General features: G+C 39.8%; 2 protein-coding genes across 2 annotated transcripts in view; one reads left to right on the forward strand and one right to left on the reverse strand.

The window, feature by feature from the left end:
- ilvbl (ilvB (bacterial acetolactate synthase)-like) overlaps positions 1 to 18682 on the forward strand; it is a 194945-nt gene that overhangs the window by 50601 nt on the left and 125662 nt on the right. The window lies entirely within an intron of this gene.
- srpra (SRP receptor subunit alpha) lies at positions 74 to 16756 on the reverse strand. Its single transcript, XM_084064882.1, has 15 exons — positions 16678 to 16756; positions 16394 to 16546; positions 14280 to 14363; positions 13932 to 14095; positions 12929 to 13089; positions 11948 to 12110; positions 11685 to 11841; positions 11076 to 11203; positions 10285 to 10397; positions 9810 to 9896; positions 8835 to 9007; positions 6256 to 6469; positions 5444 to 5607; positions 3422 to 3520; positions 74 to 2651 (listed from the first exon to the last, which is right to left on the reverse strand). The coding sequence occupies exons 2-15, from the start codon at positions 16514 to 16516 to the stop codon at positions 2523 to 2525; spliced, it is 1959 nt and encodes a 652-aa protein (XP_083921008.1). The 5' UTR covers positions 16517 to 16546; positions 16678 to 16756; the 3' UTR covers positions 74 to 2522.

An 18682-nucleotide genomic window follows, 5' to 3' on the forward strand; every position in this document is an offset into this window, starting at 1 on the left:
CGTTTTTAGGATACACGGGTACAGCATCTGCATGAGCAACATGACCAAAAAGAAAAAACACCACTTAACTGACTGTTATAGCATATAGCAGCTTTATTTAGAAATATGTTTTTTTTACATTCTCATAAATTAGGACAAATTCTCTATTAGAGCTCTTGATTTCTCTGTTATTGCACTACCGCAAATTAAAAAGGGGCAGAACACTTTCTTCTCTCAAATGGAAAGTAAATTCAAATGGGGGGGGGGGGGGGATAAATAAATTACAGGCCCAAAGAATTTCAAAAGAAAGCTTGGCCTTTTAAAATCTAGGAAATAATGTACAAAGTAAGTGTGCCTTTTCACCTGTCCTCAAGTGTAAATAGAGGGATTAAAGTCTAAAGTAAATGTTTTAATAGTGTGTTTTTGGAGGAGAGGCTATCAGGTAGAGAGGCCTTCATACAACTGTCCATGAAGAGCTTCCGTACATGGCCTGGTTCATGTCCCTTCTTTAACCCACCTTAAGGAAGAGCTTCAGTACATGGCCTGGTTCATGTCCCCTCTTAGTCTACCTTAATGAGAGGAAAACAATATTCATTGCTTCTTTTGACACTCATCAGCAGCATGTACTTTATCCAGATTTAACCAGGTGAGGTAATGTTTTCTTAACCCATTCAATCCGGGAACGCAAACTGTGTCATTTTAGATTTTTTGCCATTATTTTATACTTTGGGCTATTCAATAATAGCAGATATACAAGCTCTCCATGATTAGAAAAAATCGTGAAAGTTTGTGCACATCTTTGAATATATATCTTTTTAAAAGCGAACACTTGTAACTCAAATCTTTGCTTCTGGGGGATTCAACAAATGTCTTCTAAATCATTTTTTTCTTGCCATCTGCTATTATTGAATAGCCAGAGAAATCTTAAAATGACACAGATGCATCCCGGATTGAATGGGTTACTTTCTCGTTGACTGGAGTGACTTAATGTTCTCTTTTTTTTTGTCCCAATTGTGTTAAGCCAATTCAATGTAGAGGATTCAAACCCCCTATCTCCACAGTGGTGGGTGGCCAGGACCTGTATCCCTGCACCACCCGCAAGCCTGGAGTGAGTGAGTAAGTTTTTATTCAAGTGGACCCCTCACTCCACCCCAAATTAGTACCGAGTTGCATAGCAAAAGGAATGATGCAACAGTGTCAGTCTTTTGGCAAGAGGGAGCTGGACCACACACGCACGCCTTGGAGGACAGCGGATGAGCAAAATAAATATTTAAATGTGATTATAACATTTTGATATAATTAAAATGGTTGGCTCTACAGCTTGCCATTTTAGTTCTAACATTCAATTTGCACATCAGCAGTTCTGAACGGTTAACTGGCACTCGTCGTCTGCAGTAGTAATTATACCCTGAATTAGTTGGTGCTGCAGACTGCATGGTTAAATATCATTAAGTACAACCAAATTACTCGAGCACAAGATTTTAGTGGATGAAGAAAGTAAAACTTGATTATTCAGAATAAGAGCCAAAGTACAGCTGTGCTTCAGCCAAGTGTGCAGTACAAAGTGGGACTTCTGCAATGTGACTACATCTGTGCTTCTTCAGAATGCTTCTCTGGAGTAAAAGGAATCTGGACTGCTTTCTGTACGGTACAGTTGATGGAGGACTGCCCAAGCTGTGACAATATATTAAAGAGACAAACAGGCACTACGGTCACTAAGCATTTATGACCTGACCTCATTCACATGAAGTGTGAGACCTCCATGTGTAAAACCGGTATACTGAAAACATTCACATCCCTAATGTCCATTTGATTGGCTTAGATAGAAGTCAACTAAAATGTCACTTGTATGGTATGAATTCATGAAGGGGTTTGAATCATTTGTGAAGCTGAAGCACAACCGAGTTGCTTTTTTCCCAATTTGGCCCAAAGGTTTTTGAAGTGATGCATGATCTTTGTAGCAGTGGTTCTCAAACCTTTTCATTTCAAGGACCCCCAAAATGAGATGTATTTGGCCGTGGACCCCCATCTCAAAATATTTTGTTCTAGGAACCCCCCGAGGAGCAAAGATTTGAGTTAGAAATGTTTGCTTTAAACAATATATGTATTCAAAGATTTGCACAAATGTTCAGGATTTTTCAAAAAATAGCAGATCTACAAGCTCATAGCTATGAGCTTGTAGATCTGCTATTTTTGAATAGCCCAAAGTATAAAATATGGATAATGGGGTTAAAATGATTGTGACGCTTTATTAACTAATTTTGCTGGGGACCCCCTGGTACCCCTCCCCCCCCCCCACACTTTGAGAACCAATGCTTTCTAGCACAACTTTCTCTCTTTCAAGAGAACAAGCGATCCTATTCTCCTAGGAGGAGAATTGGAACTTCTGTGAGACTTTAGAGTTTATTTGGTGCAATGTGGAGGGGCTTGGAGAGGAGAGGAGGATGGTCAAACTCAGGGCTAGCAGGGCCACATCTTGCAGCGTTGTTGGTTTTAAATCACAGAGATGATGAAACGGACGACAGGAAACGTGCACAGCCACTTCAAGCCTTCATCAGGGCGCTGACGACAGCGCGTGGGTCGAGGCTGCGCAGGTCATTATAGGTCTGCCCCGTGCCCACGAACACGATGGGCTGGCCGGTGATGTAGGTCATGGAGATGGCAGCGCCCACCTGTGGGGGAGAGAAAGAGAAGAGTTTCATAGTAGGGGGTGTAACGATACAGTAACTGCATCGAAAAATCGATTTTAATTTCAAAGTATATCGATATGTAAACAGCAACATGTCGTATCGTTTGACTTTGTGTCGTATCTTTTTGCAATGCAAATAATCGATTGTATCAATGCTAAGTACTAGTGCGTTGTATTTAGCAATTTTAACTCTCTCAGTGCCAGACCCCGAGTTATCCCGAGTTTTTAATGTATACCCTCCCTGCCAGAACGAAAAATCCCGTTTTTTTTTTTTTAAATGTTCAGAACCCAAGATATCATTATCTGAAGATTTGCAGCTCCATCCACTCCTAGTTTAACTTACAACTGAAAAAGGCTGTATCTCGCTTCCTAAGCACCTTTTTTTTACTTTGAAAAAAAAAAAAAAAAAAAAATCTTGGCACAGTTCGCAATATTTTTTTTATTTCATTGGCACTGAGAGAGTTAAGAAGAAAAAAGAGAGAGTGGTTTAATTACTTTTCCATATCGCTACACTTGGTCTATGGATAAATGTGTGTAATCTCTGTGTTCATGTCAACGTTCGGGTTTGTCCATATGTGTTCAAATACAAAGTCCATGTATTTGCCAGAGAATCACTGTGTTTACTTATTTATATCCATAATAATACATGTTTCCCGTAAAAAATCGGTACACCCCTATTTCATAGGGAATAAATGGTCGAAGTTTCATGGTAGAGAAGTGATTGAAGTTCCATGAGAGAGAAATTGCCTTCACCTTGTCATCAATGGTGTCAAACTTGGTGAGAACGATTCCATCGATGAGGCGGGGCTTGTCAGACATGGAGTGGTCGGCCAGAGCCTGATTAAACTTCACCTGAGGACAAAAGAGAGATATGTAAGTGGAACGATACTTTATGAATGGCAAGTAGGGAAAGCTGGATCTACAAGCTCACAACGCGTCGCCATGCGACGCGTTGTGAGCTTGTAGATCGGCTATTTTCAAATGGTTGAAGTGTTTAATGTATGTTTTGTAATAATAATAAAAATCTACAAAGTAACTGGTAACTAAAGTTTTCAAATAATTGTAGTGGAGTATTTGGAGTACTAATTGTAATAATTGTATTGGAGTATTTATTGGAGTACAATATTTATCTCTGAGATGTAGTGGAGTAGAAGCAAAAGTACAGAAAATGGAAGTAGTCCAGTAAAGTAAACATTCCTCAAAATTGTACTTAAGTACAGTACTTTCCACCACTGGTTATCAGCACTGACAGAGGTGTAAAACTAAGCACCTGTGCAAATAATGTTGACAGTTTTTTTTTGGTATGTGTTGTGCGTGAACCAAGAGAGCTGGGTAAACAGTTGAGGACAATGAGACTAGGGGGAGACTGCAGACCTACCCAGGCAGTGTCACGACCCTGCTGCCCCTGACACCTGTGTTATCAGATAATAGTTGATAACATTTAAGGCAAGAAATAGACCATGCCGTTGCTTAACAGCTCGTTTAAAAGTGTCTTAACAATATTTGGGAGCAGAATTACGTTTCATATCAACATCATGTTCAAAATGAATGTAGTCTCATTTACTTTCATTGTCAGGTAACTGTGTACCATTTCAAAATAGATTATAACTGATAAGTTGATTCCCAACCTATTGATATGCCACTCGGACAGTGCCAAGTTGACAGCATGGCCATCGCACCGCTTGGCACACCTGCCTTGTTTTCAAGTGGAAGCACATTTATTCCTTCTCCCTCAGAGAAATTCTGGATTTATTAATATTAACAAGCTATGCGTCTCAGTCCCTCCCACCAAGAATGCAGGGATGCGAGGAGAAACCATATTATGAGGGTGGTATCCCCTCCTCTGTGATGCAACGTCGGTTTGTGATTACGGACGGTGACACAGCTGGACCTGCTGTCAGCATCTGTCGTACGTTTACATGGTTTCATATCAGCACGTTGGAAACATAAGAAAAACTTTTTTTTCGGTCAGGGTCATGAAACAGCCTAACATGCTCCAGGTCTGCAACAGTGACCCCAGGTGGACAGAAAATAGTGCACAGGCATTATAAACCTTGATTACTTCTATCATTTTCACAGTTTGATGTTTAAACGTCAGAGGTTAAAGGTGTTAATGTGTTTAACTGCATCACAAGGCCAGCTGGTAATTTGTTGTTAAAATGTTGCACTCTATTCTCAGTGTTGGGACTTTCTGAGCCAAGGTGACTACACATTTTCCCATTTCAAAATCCCATACTTTTCCAGACCTATAATTCCAGGCTTGTCTGCTTTTTATTTAGTTTTTAGTTTTGTTTAAATACTGTGTCTCAGACTACTGATAACTAAATGTTTATCACGCATGTAAATACATATTTTAAAACTCCAACTGTTACATTTTACATTCTTCATCCTAGAGGGTTTTAACAATGGATTTAACACAGTAAAGTGCTACTTTAGGCATTTGTTATACCGTTATAACAGTTTTTAATATAGGATGATATGCATTTGGTCATAGTTTCCTGTAACGATGGCAAAGACGCAAGGTACTTAAGTCGTGATCTGTGATCTTTTTATTGGTCAATCAGTTTTTAACGCATCCGGGAAAAACTATGCTTAAAACTGTACATTGACGCAATAGTCTGGAAACAGATTTTCTCTGTTTCCATTTGTTTTACTCACTCTCTCCCCTTGTTTTCATAATTATTCAGACATGGAAATTATCAAAATCAGATATCAATAATACTGGAACCCTGTTGAGTAGAAAAGCCAAAACAAAGCGTTTGTTGGCAGTCTTACCAGCTGGTCGACAGCCTCGTTGCCCACCAGAGCCTCCCCTACGAACAGAACCAGGTCAGGCACATTGACGGCGATGAGCTTGGCCAGGGCTGTCATCAGGGGGGCGTTGTCCTGCATACGCCCTGCAGTGTCCACCAGCACCACATCAAAGGCTTGGTTACGGGCTGAGATGAGATGAGAGGAGGAAACGCAGCAGGATAGATACATCATGTTGGAGATCAGTGGCATTGTGATGCAAGACCCATTTAATACTTAAAAAAAAGACCATTACAGCAACAAAAGTAATAAACAAACTATACTATAAAAACTGGTCAAACATTGGCCAAATGTTTTAATATTATACTGTAAAAACTGGTCAAACATTGGCCAAATGTTTTAATATTATAAGAAGAATAGCCGATATACAAGCTCAAAAGTACGAGTACGAGGTGCGAGTCCGCCTCCGGCTATTTTCATAATCGTTTCCAGGTTGAAAAATGTTCATATATTTTGAAAAATAGCTGATCTACAAGCTTACAAGCTTGTAGATCAGCCATTTCCACAATTTTTTATAGTTTAAAATGATTAATTATGTCAGTAATCTGCCCTGTGCAATTTGTGATTACGAAGCCTAAAAAGGCAAACAGAAATTAAGATTTTATTCATAATTATATGTTCCAATGTTCAATGTTAAACACAATTAAATCGTTAATTGCAATTAATTAAGTGTGACAATGAATCGTCAACTTAAATTTGTAATCGTGACAGCCCTAGGTAGGTATGAAAATGACCCCATAATTGTTGACCCCAAAAAAGTGACATTCTGTTTTTACCATAGACAATGGCTTCCATAGCGATTCCAGCCGCGTCCTTTCCGTAGCCCTTCTCGTACAGCTGTACCATGGGCTGCCCGCCATGCTGCTCGGGGGGGTGCAGACAGTTGAGACGCCGCTGGTGGGTGCGGAGCTGCTCCACAGCCCCGGAGCGGAACGTGTCGCAGGCTGCGATCAGCACGCTGAAACCGTTCTCAATCAGCCAGTAGGAGATCTGGACAAAATGAGGGAGGACATCAGTTTTTTTGTAGGAACCAGTGTTGATTTTGACAGCAACATTTGTATGAAGTCGATAGAAGTCGTTTTAGTCGTTCTAGGCAGGGAATGAGTTAAGCTGTGGCATGAATACTTGGGCGACTGTAGCTGAGTGGGTAGAGAGGAATCAGCAACCGCAAATTATTTAATGTGGTATCCTTACTTTCTTTACTTGATAAGAAATTGCGCTGCTTATTTGATTACTTCAGCTTGGACTTCAGCCTGTTGCGTCTATCCCTCTCTCTCTGTGTGTGTGTGTGTGTGTGTGTGTGTGTGTGTGTGTGTGTGTGTGTGTGTGTGTGTGTGTGTGTGTGTGTGTGTGTGTGTGTGTGTGTGTGTATCTCTCACTTTGAACCCACCAAAGCGTGAGACTCCTTATCATTCTCTCTTTTTCATGGTTGCTGTTGGCCAGTATTTTGCCTACCTCAGACACTTTGCTGTTGCTGCTACTACCTGGATGCATAGTGGCAAATTACCTTCATCCTTGAACATATCTTTGTAATTGCCTTTGAATTGATTGTCCCCCTGATGCAGCATAAAATTGCTCCCAATTATTTATTTTATAGATATATTGTTGCTACAAACATTGATCATTTTACCACCGCTTCTATGCTGCTACGTGCTACAGATTGCTGCCAAATGCACTTGTACCGTTCTCCATTACAACATGGTAATAAACCATGTAATCTAACCTAAATGCTATCTAATTTCCATCACCAACTACCCTTCTGCATAATACTGTATACCAGGGGTAGGCAACCTTAGGCACAGGTGCCAACACTGGCATAAGTGTGAGAGAGAGCTTTTTTCTTTTTAAATAAAATATTTAAAAAAAGTTTAGCCTAACTCTGACTGGGTACAGTGGGTTATTGCTAGTCTAATAACCATACATCCTGATGTGAAAGAAAATATTTCTAAAGGTTGTTAAGTATAGCCTATGGATAATCAAAATCAGTTGGAAATATTATATTTTGATACGGCACACTATCAAGAAAATGAAAACACGGCAATTCATGTCAAAAAGGTTGCCGACCCCTGCTGTATACAGTACCAATTCTTAACTCACATCAATCATACCCACTACTCAAAACAATTCATTGTTACTACATTCTAGCACCAATAACACAACAAAACTGTGATAACCACACAGAAGGGCACTTTCTGAGTTGACAGATATTATCTTTCAAAAGAGCACGTAACCACTTTATCCTTCGTACCCAAAAGTCAATGATTATTGAAGCACATCTCTTGTTGATAGCTCATATATCTTAACCCATTAAGACCTAAGGCCGATTCTACAAATGTCTTCTAAGTCCTAACAGTTTTCTGGAGAAAAAAAAACGTATATTGCTATACCAGTGGTTCTCAGACTATTTCATGTCAAGGACCCCCAAAATTATATGTATTTGGCCGCGGAACCCCATCTCAAAATATGTTGTTCCAGGGACCCCCAGAAGCAAAGATTGGAGTTAAAAATGTTCGCTCTAAAAATATATATATTCAAAGATTTGCAAAAATGTTCAAGATTTTTCAAAAATAGCAGATCAACAAGCTTGTAGCGTGGCACTCGGTGTCGCTGTTATGACCCTAGGGTCATATGTAGTACTAGTGTCCTGTGTGGGGTTGCCCTGTGTATGTTTTCGCCCTTATAGTCCATATTCACACGGTGGCCATTTTGGAACTGGGGTGGCATTTCATTGACTTAATGGAAATATGGCCGCCGTGTGAATATGGTCTATTGCTGTGTTTGTGAATGAGTGGTGAGGAGTGAGTGATTTGGATACCAGCTGGTGTGAATGGTGAATGAGTGAGTGGTGGCTGATTAATAGGTGGAGCCGGCTGATGATTGGCTCCTGTGACCAGGCTGGGGACTTTAAAGATGGCTGTCCCCAGTCACTCAGAGGTCTTCCTTCTAACCAGTCTTCAACCACACCAGTCATTTGTGTTTGATAGTGGTTTTAGCTTTGTTCGTGTGTTTTAGAGTTGCTAGTTTTAACATGGGTTAGTTTACAGCTTTTGGTATTGTAGCCCAAGGGCCCACCCTGAGTTAATTTACCCATGTTTTAAACATTGTTTAATAAATCACTGTCTTTTGGACATTTGAAACTTGTGTTGACTGGTTGTGATTGGGGACTGGGAAGGAGGGAGTCCATTTTGTGTTGCGACCATAGGCTCCCGTAGGCCGTATCGTAACAGCCGCGCTACGAGCTTGTAGATCTGCTATTTTTGAATAGCCCAAAGAAATCTAAAATGACACAGATGCGTTCCCTTCCGGGCCTTAATGTGTTAAGTAAGAAAGAAGGAAAAGAAGAAGGAAGACTCACCTTAGCCAGGTTGGTGGACTTGCCGACGCCGTTAACGCCACAGAAGGTGACGACAAAGGGGCGTTTCTGACTGCGGGCCTCCAGCACGTCTCTCAGGATGTCCACCCTCCTCTTGGGCTGCAGGATGTGCACCAGAGAGTCCTGCAGTGCCAGCTTTACCGTTGAGGCCACAGCTAAGAGCACACCAAATAAGAGGTTAGTTACGCCTTATTTATATGGTTAGTCGTGTGCCAGTGTCGCAGCACCGAAAATAGCCGATCTGTAAGTTCTCAACGCGTCATAGAATGTCACAATTATTACATAATCCTTTAATCGCAATTATTTTAGATAATCACAATTAATTTTGCATAATCGTTTCCATGTTGAAAATTGTTCACACAATTTCAAATACCAAAAAAATCAGAAATAGCTGATATACAAGATTTCTGCTTTTTTTGTTACATGTATTAAAGTATTAAATCAACAAGTTATTTGCCATATCTGCCCTGTGCAATATTTGATTACGAGGCCTATAAGGCTTCATTTGTTCCAATGTTCAATGCCAAACACATAATTAAATCAACTTAAATGTGTAATCGTGACAGCCCTATTTTCAGCACACAACGTATAATGTATAAGCGTAACGCCCTGGATTCGAACCCGGGTCTCCCACGTGGAAAGCCAACATCTTTACTGCTAAACCAAAGGGACATTGATCCCTATCGCTCAGGGGAGATATTAGACTTTCAGGCCATCAGGCTGAGGTAGTGAACCACTCTGTTACATAAGTATAACTATTATAATGGGGTTTTTTTTAGGGGGATATTTTAGAAGACATTCCTGCATTTATCCAGCCTTTGCACAATGTGATTTAGAAGACATTAGTAGAATCGGCCTCAGGTCTTAATGAGTTAAAGATGGGAGTGTTCAAAAGTGTATTCATGTAGCTATAGCTTCCCTAGCCTGCTGGTTGTCGAAGGAAGGAATGCTACTTACTGGTGAACGTGCCCATGACTTTGCCCTCCAGTTTCTTGGCAATGGAGTCACAGAGCCGGGAGGCAATGTCGGTGGCTACATTCTTGGCTGCAAGACAGTTTAGTTTATTTTCACTACAGTAAATCGTAATAAGTTGATATTATCAGTTGAATTAAAATACAGAAAACATTTGAAACAAAGTCCGGATTTAAAAATGTACTTGAGTAAAAGTACAAAAGTATTGGTATCAAAATGTACTTAGAGTACCAAAACTAAAAGTACTAAAATGTTTGAAAATAGCAGATCTACATGCTCACAACACGTTGCGATGTGGGCTTGTAGATCGGCTAATTTCAATTAGCCTATGTATAAAATAGGGCTGAAGAGGGTAATGTATGTTTTATAGCATAATAATTTATAATCTGCAAAGTAACAAGTAACTAAAGTGTCAGGTAATGAAAGCTTGAGATAATAAAAAAGGAAATGTTTGCCATACCGATGAGGTGGTCCCTCATCTTGTCCAGCACTGGTTCCATGTCCTCCTGGGTTAGGCACTTTGAGCCCACCAGACCCTTCAGCATTCCAAACAGGCCACCCCCCTTTTTGGGGCTGAGGAGAAATCCAACAACAACTCACAGTTATATATCAGTTAGATAACAATACTACTTATTAGGGCTGGGCAATGATTAAAATATATTACATTACATTACAGTCATTTAGCAGACGCTTTTATCCAAAGCGACTTACAATAAGTGCATTCAACATAGGTAGGGAACGAAACTACTAATCACCAGAAGTCTTTAGTGCATTTCCTGCAAATGCACTTAATAGCGACCAATAACTTAATAACTTATAATCGAGAAGCAAAGTTAGTTTTTTTCTTATATTACATCAACAAATCGACACCGAAGAATTCATGTAGATTGTAAATTAAATTAGTCTGATAAACCACTTACGGTAGGTAACTCTGTATTATACTTCATTGGACAATGGTGCCGTACAAAAATAGCCAAATGCTTGAGCTTGTAAATCTGCTATTTTCACTGTTTATTCTAAAACAATCGTACATTAATCGTAATCGAGGCAAATCGAGGCATTCAATTTCCAATGCAAAAAATATAACGCCATGACCCAGGGGGATAGCGCCCTCTAGCGGCAGTGAGGTCAGACTTCGGTGCTCTTATATTTCATGCAATAGGTAAATTGTTTTTAAAAAAAAGCCAAACACTGGTGCTGCGATGCAGTAATGCCAAAATTTCAAATAAGAGGAATCAAAAGCATTCTTACGCTTTCTTGCTTAGCTCAGCGACCACAACTCTCTCCTCTTCTTCCTCCTCCTCCTCCTCCTCCTCTTCCTCGCTGGACTCACACTCCACAGGCTGCAGCTCACCCTTCATGGAGTTAAGCTGCGGCCCCTGAAAACACAACACAAGAGGTTTAATGATTATGTAATATTATGACATGCCCCGAATACGGACCCCATAGGGTTAATGTGGTTAATGTATAAACCTTAGTTAGATAAAGGTAAGAAAGTACAAAACGGTGGCAAACTCATCACAAGCATTCACATTTTTGGTAAAGTAGTAATTATGTAGTCCTAAAACTATTATTTGATAATTAAAATTTAATTTGATAAATGTTCCTTTGATCGATTACAATTTAACAGTTAACCCGTTAAGACCGGGAACGCATCTGTGTAACCACTTTAACCATTATTTTATACTTTGGCTATTCAAAAATAGCAGATCTACAAGCTCATAGTGCTGCACCGAGTGCCACGCTATGAGCTTGTAGATCTGCTATTTTTGAACATTTGTGCAATTGTTTGAATATATATCTATCTATCTATCTTTTTTTTTCTTTTTCTCGATTGTTATGTTCATCTTTTCTTAGTACCAAGTCAATGAGTGAGTCCTGGCCCTGGTTGGCATTCTCATGGGCACCGTCTCCATTCCTGTGGCTGTAGTCCAGGTTTTTGGTGCTGTTGCCACCCATCTCCCAAACACGACTCTGCTTTCCCTTAGGCTTGCTCGGGGCCGGTTTAGGGGACTTACTGAAAGGCGGATAGCAGATTATAAATCAACACACAGGACCAATGTTCAATAGTCTATACGTTGGGCATACTATCTTTGCAAATATATCCATCTGGTTGTCCTGACCTTGGTTTCTCGACAGGTCCCCCCATGCGCTTGCGCTTGAATTCTCTTATATTCTTCTGTATAATCTCATCCGCGGTCAAGCCATGATTTCCATTCTCAACCGCCTTGGGGCTGGCGGTCAAGGACTTGCCTTGTTCCTCTTTGATTGGCTCGACTGCAGGAGCTGGGAGGAAATGTACAGGAACAACAAATTAAGACCAATCACCATACAATTATTGCTATAAAAAGGCAGCTGCCTCTCCTGGTGTCTAGTGTAGTTTGAGTGAGGCAAGTGCTACCGTACATAATGGCCACCGTATTTGTCATAAGCTGAATTGTTGTTTTGTAAAGCGACTTTGAGTACCCAGACAAGTGCTATATAAATTGGATGTATTATTATTAATTCATACTTTGCTGAACTCACCACCAAAAAACTGATTTGCAGGTGCCAACAACAGTTGCATTGTTAGCTTGAAAATATGTTACAACACCATGTAATACAGTATAAATTAAGTATAAGTCACTGCTTGATGAGTAAGACTGGGTAAGCAGTGATTGAAAAGGCTCTGCAGTGCGTGAAAGGATAACCTCCGCTACCCTCACAGACGCACAACTCGACAATGAATGAACAAAAAGCATTTGTCATATATACACTACACCAAAGCACACCTAATACACCCTGACATTGTACCTACATAGGTGTGTACTTCACCCCCCAGACCATCGAGCAATGCTCTGATGAAGGCTCTCCGAAACGTAAGCGTTCGTTTATTGGAGAGTGCCAATAAAAAAAGTGGAAATGTGAGTACTTTGTCTTCCATTGATTTGAAATGTGGGATGTGAAACCTTTTGGGGATTTATTCAATTCCTGTTTTTGATTTGTATCCTGGATTTTGGATCTAGCACTCCTCTGAGAAAACCCATTGTTGATGCGCAACCTCTTTTTCTTATTTACACAATAGTTAGCAGTTGTACCTCAAGTTGTTGTGCATCCCGACTTACCCTCTTTCTTGGCATTCTTGTTCTTTTTTCCACCCTGTTCCTTTCCTTTGTCTCCACCCTTCGTCTCGATCATTGACTTCACAGTTTTCTGGGACTTCAGGGACATATTGAAAGTCCGCATTGAGGCGGGGCCTCGAGCTTTGCTGCTCTCCTCCGCCTCTCTGATTTAGAAACATGATTTATCATGTTTAGTATGAACAAGATACACTTGAGTGTGAGTGGAAGCATTGGTCACTGTAATTTTAAGGATAAATTACTATTCTGTTCAAAAATGATGTGGGGAATAAAAAGGAACATGTGCTTTCTATAACTTCTATTATCGAATTTGATGCTTGACCTCCTTAATATGGTTAAAATAAGCAGTAACTACAAAGGGAATGCAAGCACTCGTCTCAAACAATAGGTTCTTACTGGATGCACGGTTCAAAACAAAAGATCACCAGCACTCACTTCTAGTTCTTTAGGTTAGAAGTGAGTGCTTAGGCGTATATCTATCAATACTCAACTTGTAGTATTTTGTATCGTTCTTAATCAACCTTTAATCTTTGTTATTTAATGAAGTTATTCATTATTGTTATTTCATTTCCTCCGTCTTTCATGGAGGAAAGGATTCCAAAGATAAGTCTGCCGGCTTCTTCCTTTCCTTGCACATCAACTTGTTTTCTTCTTTTTTTTTTATAACAATGTGCTAAATAAACTAAACTAAACTATATGCTGAGGAAGGCTCACGCTAAATGTGTCTGTTTGTTTTGCTGCCCATGCCTGACACAACCTAAAACAACCTAAAAGGGCTTGGGGTGAGTGCTGGTAATCTTTTCATTTCAGATCAAAATATACAGTTTACACATTTGATGTTAGTTTCTCACAGTGCCATATTTAGTTTTTACCTGTTTGTTGCAGAAACAGGAAATACTTAACTTTTCCCCCATTATGATAAATTGTCTCAAGGTCTGTGTACACTACAGATTCTGTTGTTTTTAATGTATCTATGTTGTTTCTTTACCTAAGAAGCATTGTGAAGTCATCGTTGAACTCAAAGTTGTGGGAGAGATGTATCAATGCTCCCTTCTGCTCGAGCTCATTTTTATAGCGATCCCTGAAGTGAAGCTGAACATCATCTATGAACTTATCCACATATGTCAGCGTCAGGATCTTTTGAAAACCCACCTTGAGAAAAAAGGAGAACATCAGAGGTTAAAAGATGAACGTGGTTTCACTTGTAATGAAAAGAGACAACTGAATACTGTTAACGTGTGAACGTTGTAAGGAACCTGGTAGACTCCTCACATTAGTTTGGTGTTATTTGGTCCCTTTGATTAATGTAGTTTCTATGTGTTGTTGGGAAACTTACCACAAAAACCAACTCAAATTCATTATCCAACTTGTATTTAAGACTCAGAGCATCATGAGTATAGGAATTGTTCCCAGTCCTTTCCTGCAAAGATGAGAAAGACAGTTGCAAGCGTCATCAGTTGTGTGTGCAGTGCAGTCTCCCTGCTTTCAGGGCTTCCAACCAACAAGGATTTTGCCCTCAGTCCTGATTTGGGCAATCCTGCTGTAGGTTTACATACTGTACACTTCTCAATCCTGATATTAGAAAACAATTAGGCCTAAAACAAAACAAATTGGAATAATGTGCGAATTGAATGTGAAATCGTCAATATTTATATCAGTTTTACTGTAAAACTGACAGATTACAGGATTGCGAAAATAGTACTCTTGTTCAATGTGATCGTTTCTAAATTGTCTGCATATTAGCTTGCTTTTGTTCTTCTTGACCCTACCTGTATTGTATTGTATTGATATTGTGTCCACTCCGTTTAGTGTGCGCGCCACATGCATTAGCCTGTTTCACATGGTTCTCTCTTTTCTTGGCCAGGGTCACTCTTGAAAAAGAGATTTCTTTTTTTATATATTACAGTAGGCTGACAGGAAATGGGGGGAGAGATGAGGGGGTATGAGATGAGGGCGCAGCAAAGGTCACCGGGATCCGGAGTTGAACCCGCGACACGCTGTCAGGCTAGGATTACCAGCCTAGGTGCCCACTGCCAGACAGTTACGCCAACCGTCCGGGCTGTGAAAAATGAGATTTAATCTCAAAGAGACTTTTACCTGGTTAGATCTAAGATAAGATGCTGTTCACACTACAGTTCCAGTCCTGTTGTTTAGCATAAATTACGCAATCAGTTATTAGGCCAGTGGTTCTCAACCTTTTCAAGCTAATCCTATTTGAACTGGGTACCCCAGATAAGCACTTGGAATGTAAGTGTGAAAATAGCCGATCTACAAGTTCACGAGGCAAAAATTGTAGAAGATCTTGGGAGGGCAAGATCTTATATTTTCAGAATTTTTGCCTCTTTCTTATATCATTTGACAATTTGGTCAATGTTTGACCAGCTTTTATAGTATAGTTTGGTGGTTACTTTTGATGCAGCACTGGTCTTTTTTTTTTTTTTCATTTCTTTTAGGTATTAAAAAGGTTTCAACCCATTCAATCCAGGAACGCATACTGTGTCATTTTAGATTTATTTTGCCATTCAAAAATAGCAGATATACAAGCTCATAGCACAGCACCGTAGATGTGTGATTCACACATCTACCGTTATGTTATACTTTGGCTATTCACACAGTGTGAATAGCCAAAGTATAACATAATTGTTTAAGTGCCCGGTTTTAATGGGTTTAAAGGGCAAGACCACTTTGGTAGAGGTGTGGGTTGTGTAGTTACCTTGCCATGATGTAACTCCAAAGGTGGACAAGAAATCAAAAATAATTGCTCCATTGATTGGAAATTGATAATTCAAAATATGCTCCTATGACTTACATCGTATGGTGAAACAGCTCTCAAGTCACTCTTTTAGCACATAAACAAACGCAAACAAAGTTGATTCAGACAATATAGAACATCACCAAACCCAGTACTGTTTATTTTTTTAATAAAAATGTTAACTTCCTGTGGATTTTACTATTTTTATTAGAAAGAAAACCCGGACTGGATCTCTGGATCCGGATCTTCAAATAGTAAAATCAACAGGAAGCTAACATTTTTATTAAAAAAATAAACAGTACTGGGTTTGGTGATGTTCTATATTGTCTGAATCAGCTTTGTTTGTGTTTGTTTACGTGCTAAAAGAGTGACTTTGAGGCTGTTTTACCATACAATGTAAGTCAATGAGGAAAATATTTTGAATGCTCAATTTCTAATCAATGGAGCAATTATTTTTGATATCTTGCCCACCTTTGAAGTTACATCATGGCAAGGAAACCACACAACCCAAACCTCTACAAAAGTGGTCTTGCCCTTTAAAGGTACTTAATTGTCACTTCACTGTCATTTGGCGACCCGACCCACAGGTTGAGAACCAATGAGCTAGGCAGCCATAGCATTAGCCATACTATACAACAACAACGTGACTGACAGCTGTCACTTGATTGATTCTAAACCGTTTGATCGTCTCTTTTTACCTGAAGGATGACGGATCTGATCAGGGCGTTGACAGGTCCGGTGAAGGACTCGGACACCCCGGCTCCCTGGAAACACCACAACACGATCCCCCCCTTACTGAAGATGGTGAAGAAATCCAGCATCTTGTCACCACGCAGCAGCAGCGGCAGCAGCTACAACCACCAACCACAACCATTCACAAAAGACAACAAAACACAGGAAATGTGGATCTTTACAATCAAACAATCAACGATCAACGGATCTACAAGGTCTTGACGAGGGCTCTGACTGTGAGAGATCTTACCAGGTGTACTTTAATAGATTATAAATGTTCCCCACCAACACACACAGTAAGTAGCACCGCTTCTTCTACCTACCACTGCAAAACTGCTTTTTTAGACCACGTCAGATGATGATGCACGATCCGGATGCGGAAATGACGTTCTGTTTCCGGGGGATTCGGCGGCTGCGCACCAAGCCCCTAGAGCCGCGCGGTAGAACAGTGAAGCGGCCGTCGCCTGGTGCTCAAATATGAGAATGCAATAATGCATTTAAATAATAATAATGCATTTTAAAATGCTACTGCGCGTGCATCTACCGTTTGTGCTTCTGCTCATAACCCTGGCCTGCTCTATTCAATTCTATTGGACCCATATTAGACCCAATATTGGTACGTCCGGCAGACTTCTGGGTGTTCAAAAGCCATTGAGCAACTTTCATTGAAATGAATAGCTGGGGGCGGGCCAGTCTGCCCTCTAGATATATTGGGTGCGTTCGAAAATACAGCACTGAGCGCACTGGCCAATACAAACTAATAGGCGAGTGTGCTCCGGTGCGCAATCTATGCTGCGCACTGACCGTGCGCTGTTCAAGCAGCAGCAGTAGCCCTGAAACATGATTGTCATAATTATCATGACAGTCATGGATGAACTTCAACCTGGTGTTTGCACTTTCTCCATTTACGGTCCGTACATTTACATAAACGTTCAGATCTCGAATATAAAATGCTTACCCCATGGCCATGGATGTTACAATTATATACGGGCACTCTGAAGTATCCGTATTTTCCGTATTGTTCAATAACAAGCATTTTAATCCGATCGATTGCCATTTTCTTCGTATTTCCTCCGTACGCTTTCTATTAAGCGACCCTGTTGGTTGGGAGATGTATTGCACTCTGATAACATTATAACTCTATGAGAAAATGGCCACCGATAAAATTGATTTTTATTGAACAATACGGAAGATACGGGTAGGCCTACTTCTGAGGACCCAAACAAAAGTTCTCAAATAATTGTAGTGGAGTAAAAGTTAAAGTACTGAAAATTGGAAATACTCCAGTTACATAAAAAATACCTCAAAATTGTACTTATGTATGCAGTAATTGAGTAAATGTACTTAGTTATTTGACACCACTGGATTTTACTGTCTATGGTCCATATCCCTATCCAGAGGCCGTATGTTCCCTCTTCTCCCTGTTTAGTTTCAAGGACCCCCATAACTTTGAGAGTGAAAAAATCTGTACACTCTCAGAGCCCACTTTGAGAACGACTGGCAAAGTGTTATATGCCTATATTCCATAGAAACAGAATCCAAACGACATGGTGTTCTAAATTGATATCCATTATACAGTAGTGATAGCCTAAGTAAAAAAAAAAGGGTGAGCTGACAGAGGTCATTATCCCATTGCCTACATTCAGTGGTGGAAAGTAACTAAGTACATTTACTTAAGTACTGTACTTAAGTAAACTGTGTAGGTATTTTTACTTTAATGGAGTATTTTACATTTTCAGTAGGTACTTTTACTTCTACTCCACTACATCTCAAAGGAAAATATTGTAGTTTTACTCCCCTACAATTATTTGACAACTTTAGTTACTAGTTACTTTGTAGATTTAGATCATTATTTTAAAACATACATTAACCAGCCCTATATGCATTTCAGCCATTTGAGAATAGCCGATCTACAAGCTCACAATGTGCTGTGAGCTTCTAGATCTGCTATTTTCAAAAGATGTGTACTACTGTATACATGTTATACATTTATAACCTGTGAAATGGGACATTCTGCATAATGAGTACTTTTACTTTTGGTACTTTAAGTATGTAACAGAGTATTTTTACATTGCAGTATTGATACTTGTATTAAAGTAAGACATGTAGTACTTTTACCCCCACTGCCTACATTATTAGCTATAGCCCTTTGACAGGGCAGCCACAGGTGTACTACATGAATGAATGAATTATTTTATTTAAACAGGGACAGTGTACAGAGAAAACAAGGAGATATGTCATGTACCATACTATAA

The sequence above is a fragment of the Gymnoscopelus microlampas genome (assembly GCF_963454915.1).
Source record: "Gymnoscopelus microlampas genome assembly, chromosome: 8".
NCBI classification, from domain to species: domain Eukaryota; kingdom Metazoa; phylum Chordata; class Actinopteri; order Myctophiformes; family Myctophidae; genus Gymnoscopelus; species Gymnoscopelus microlampas.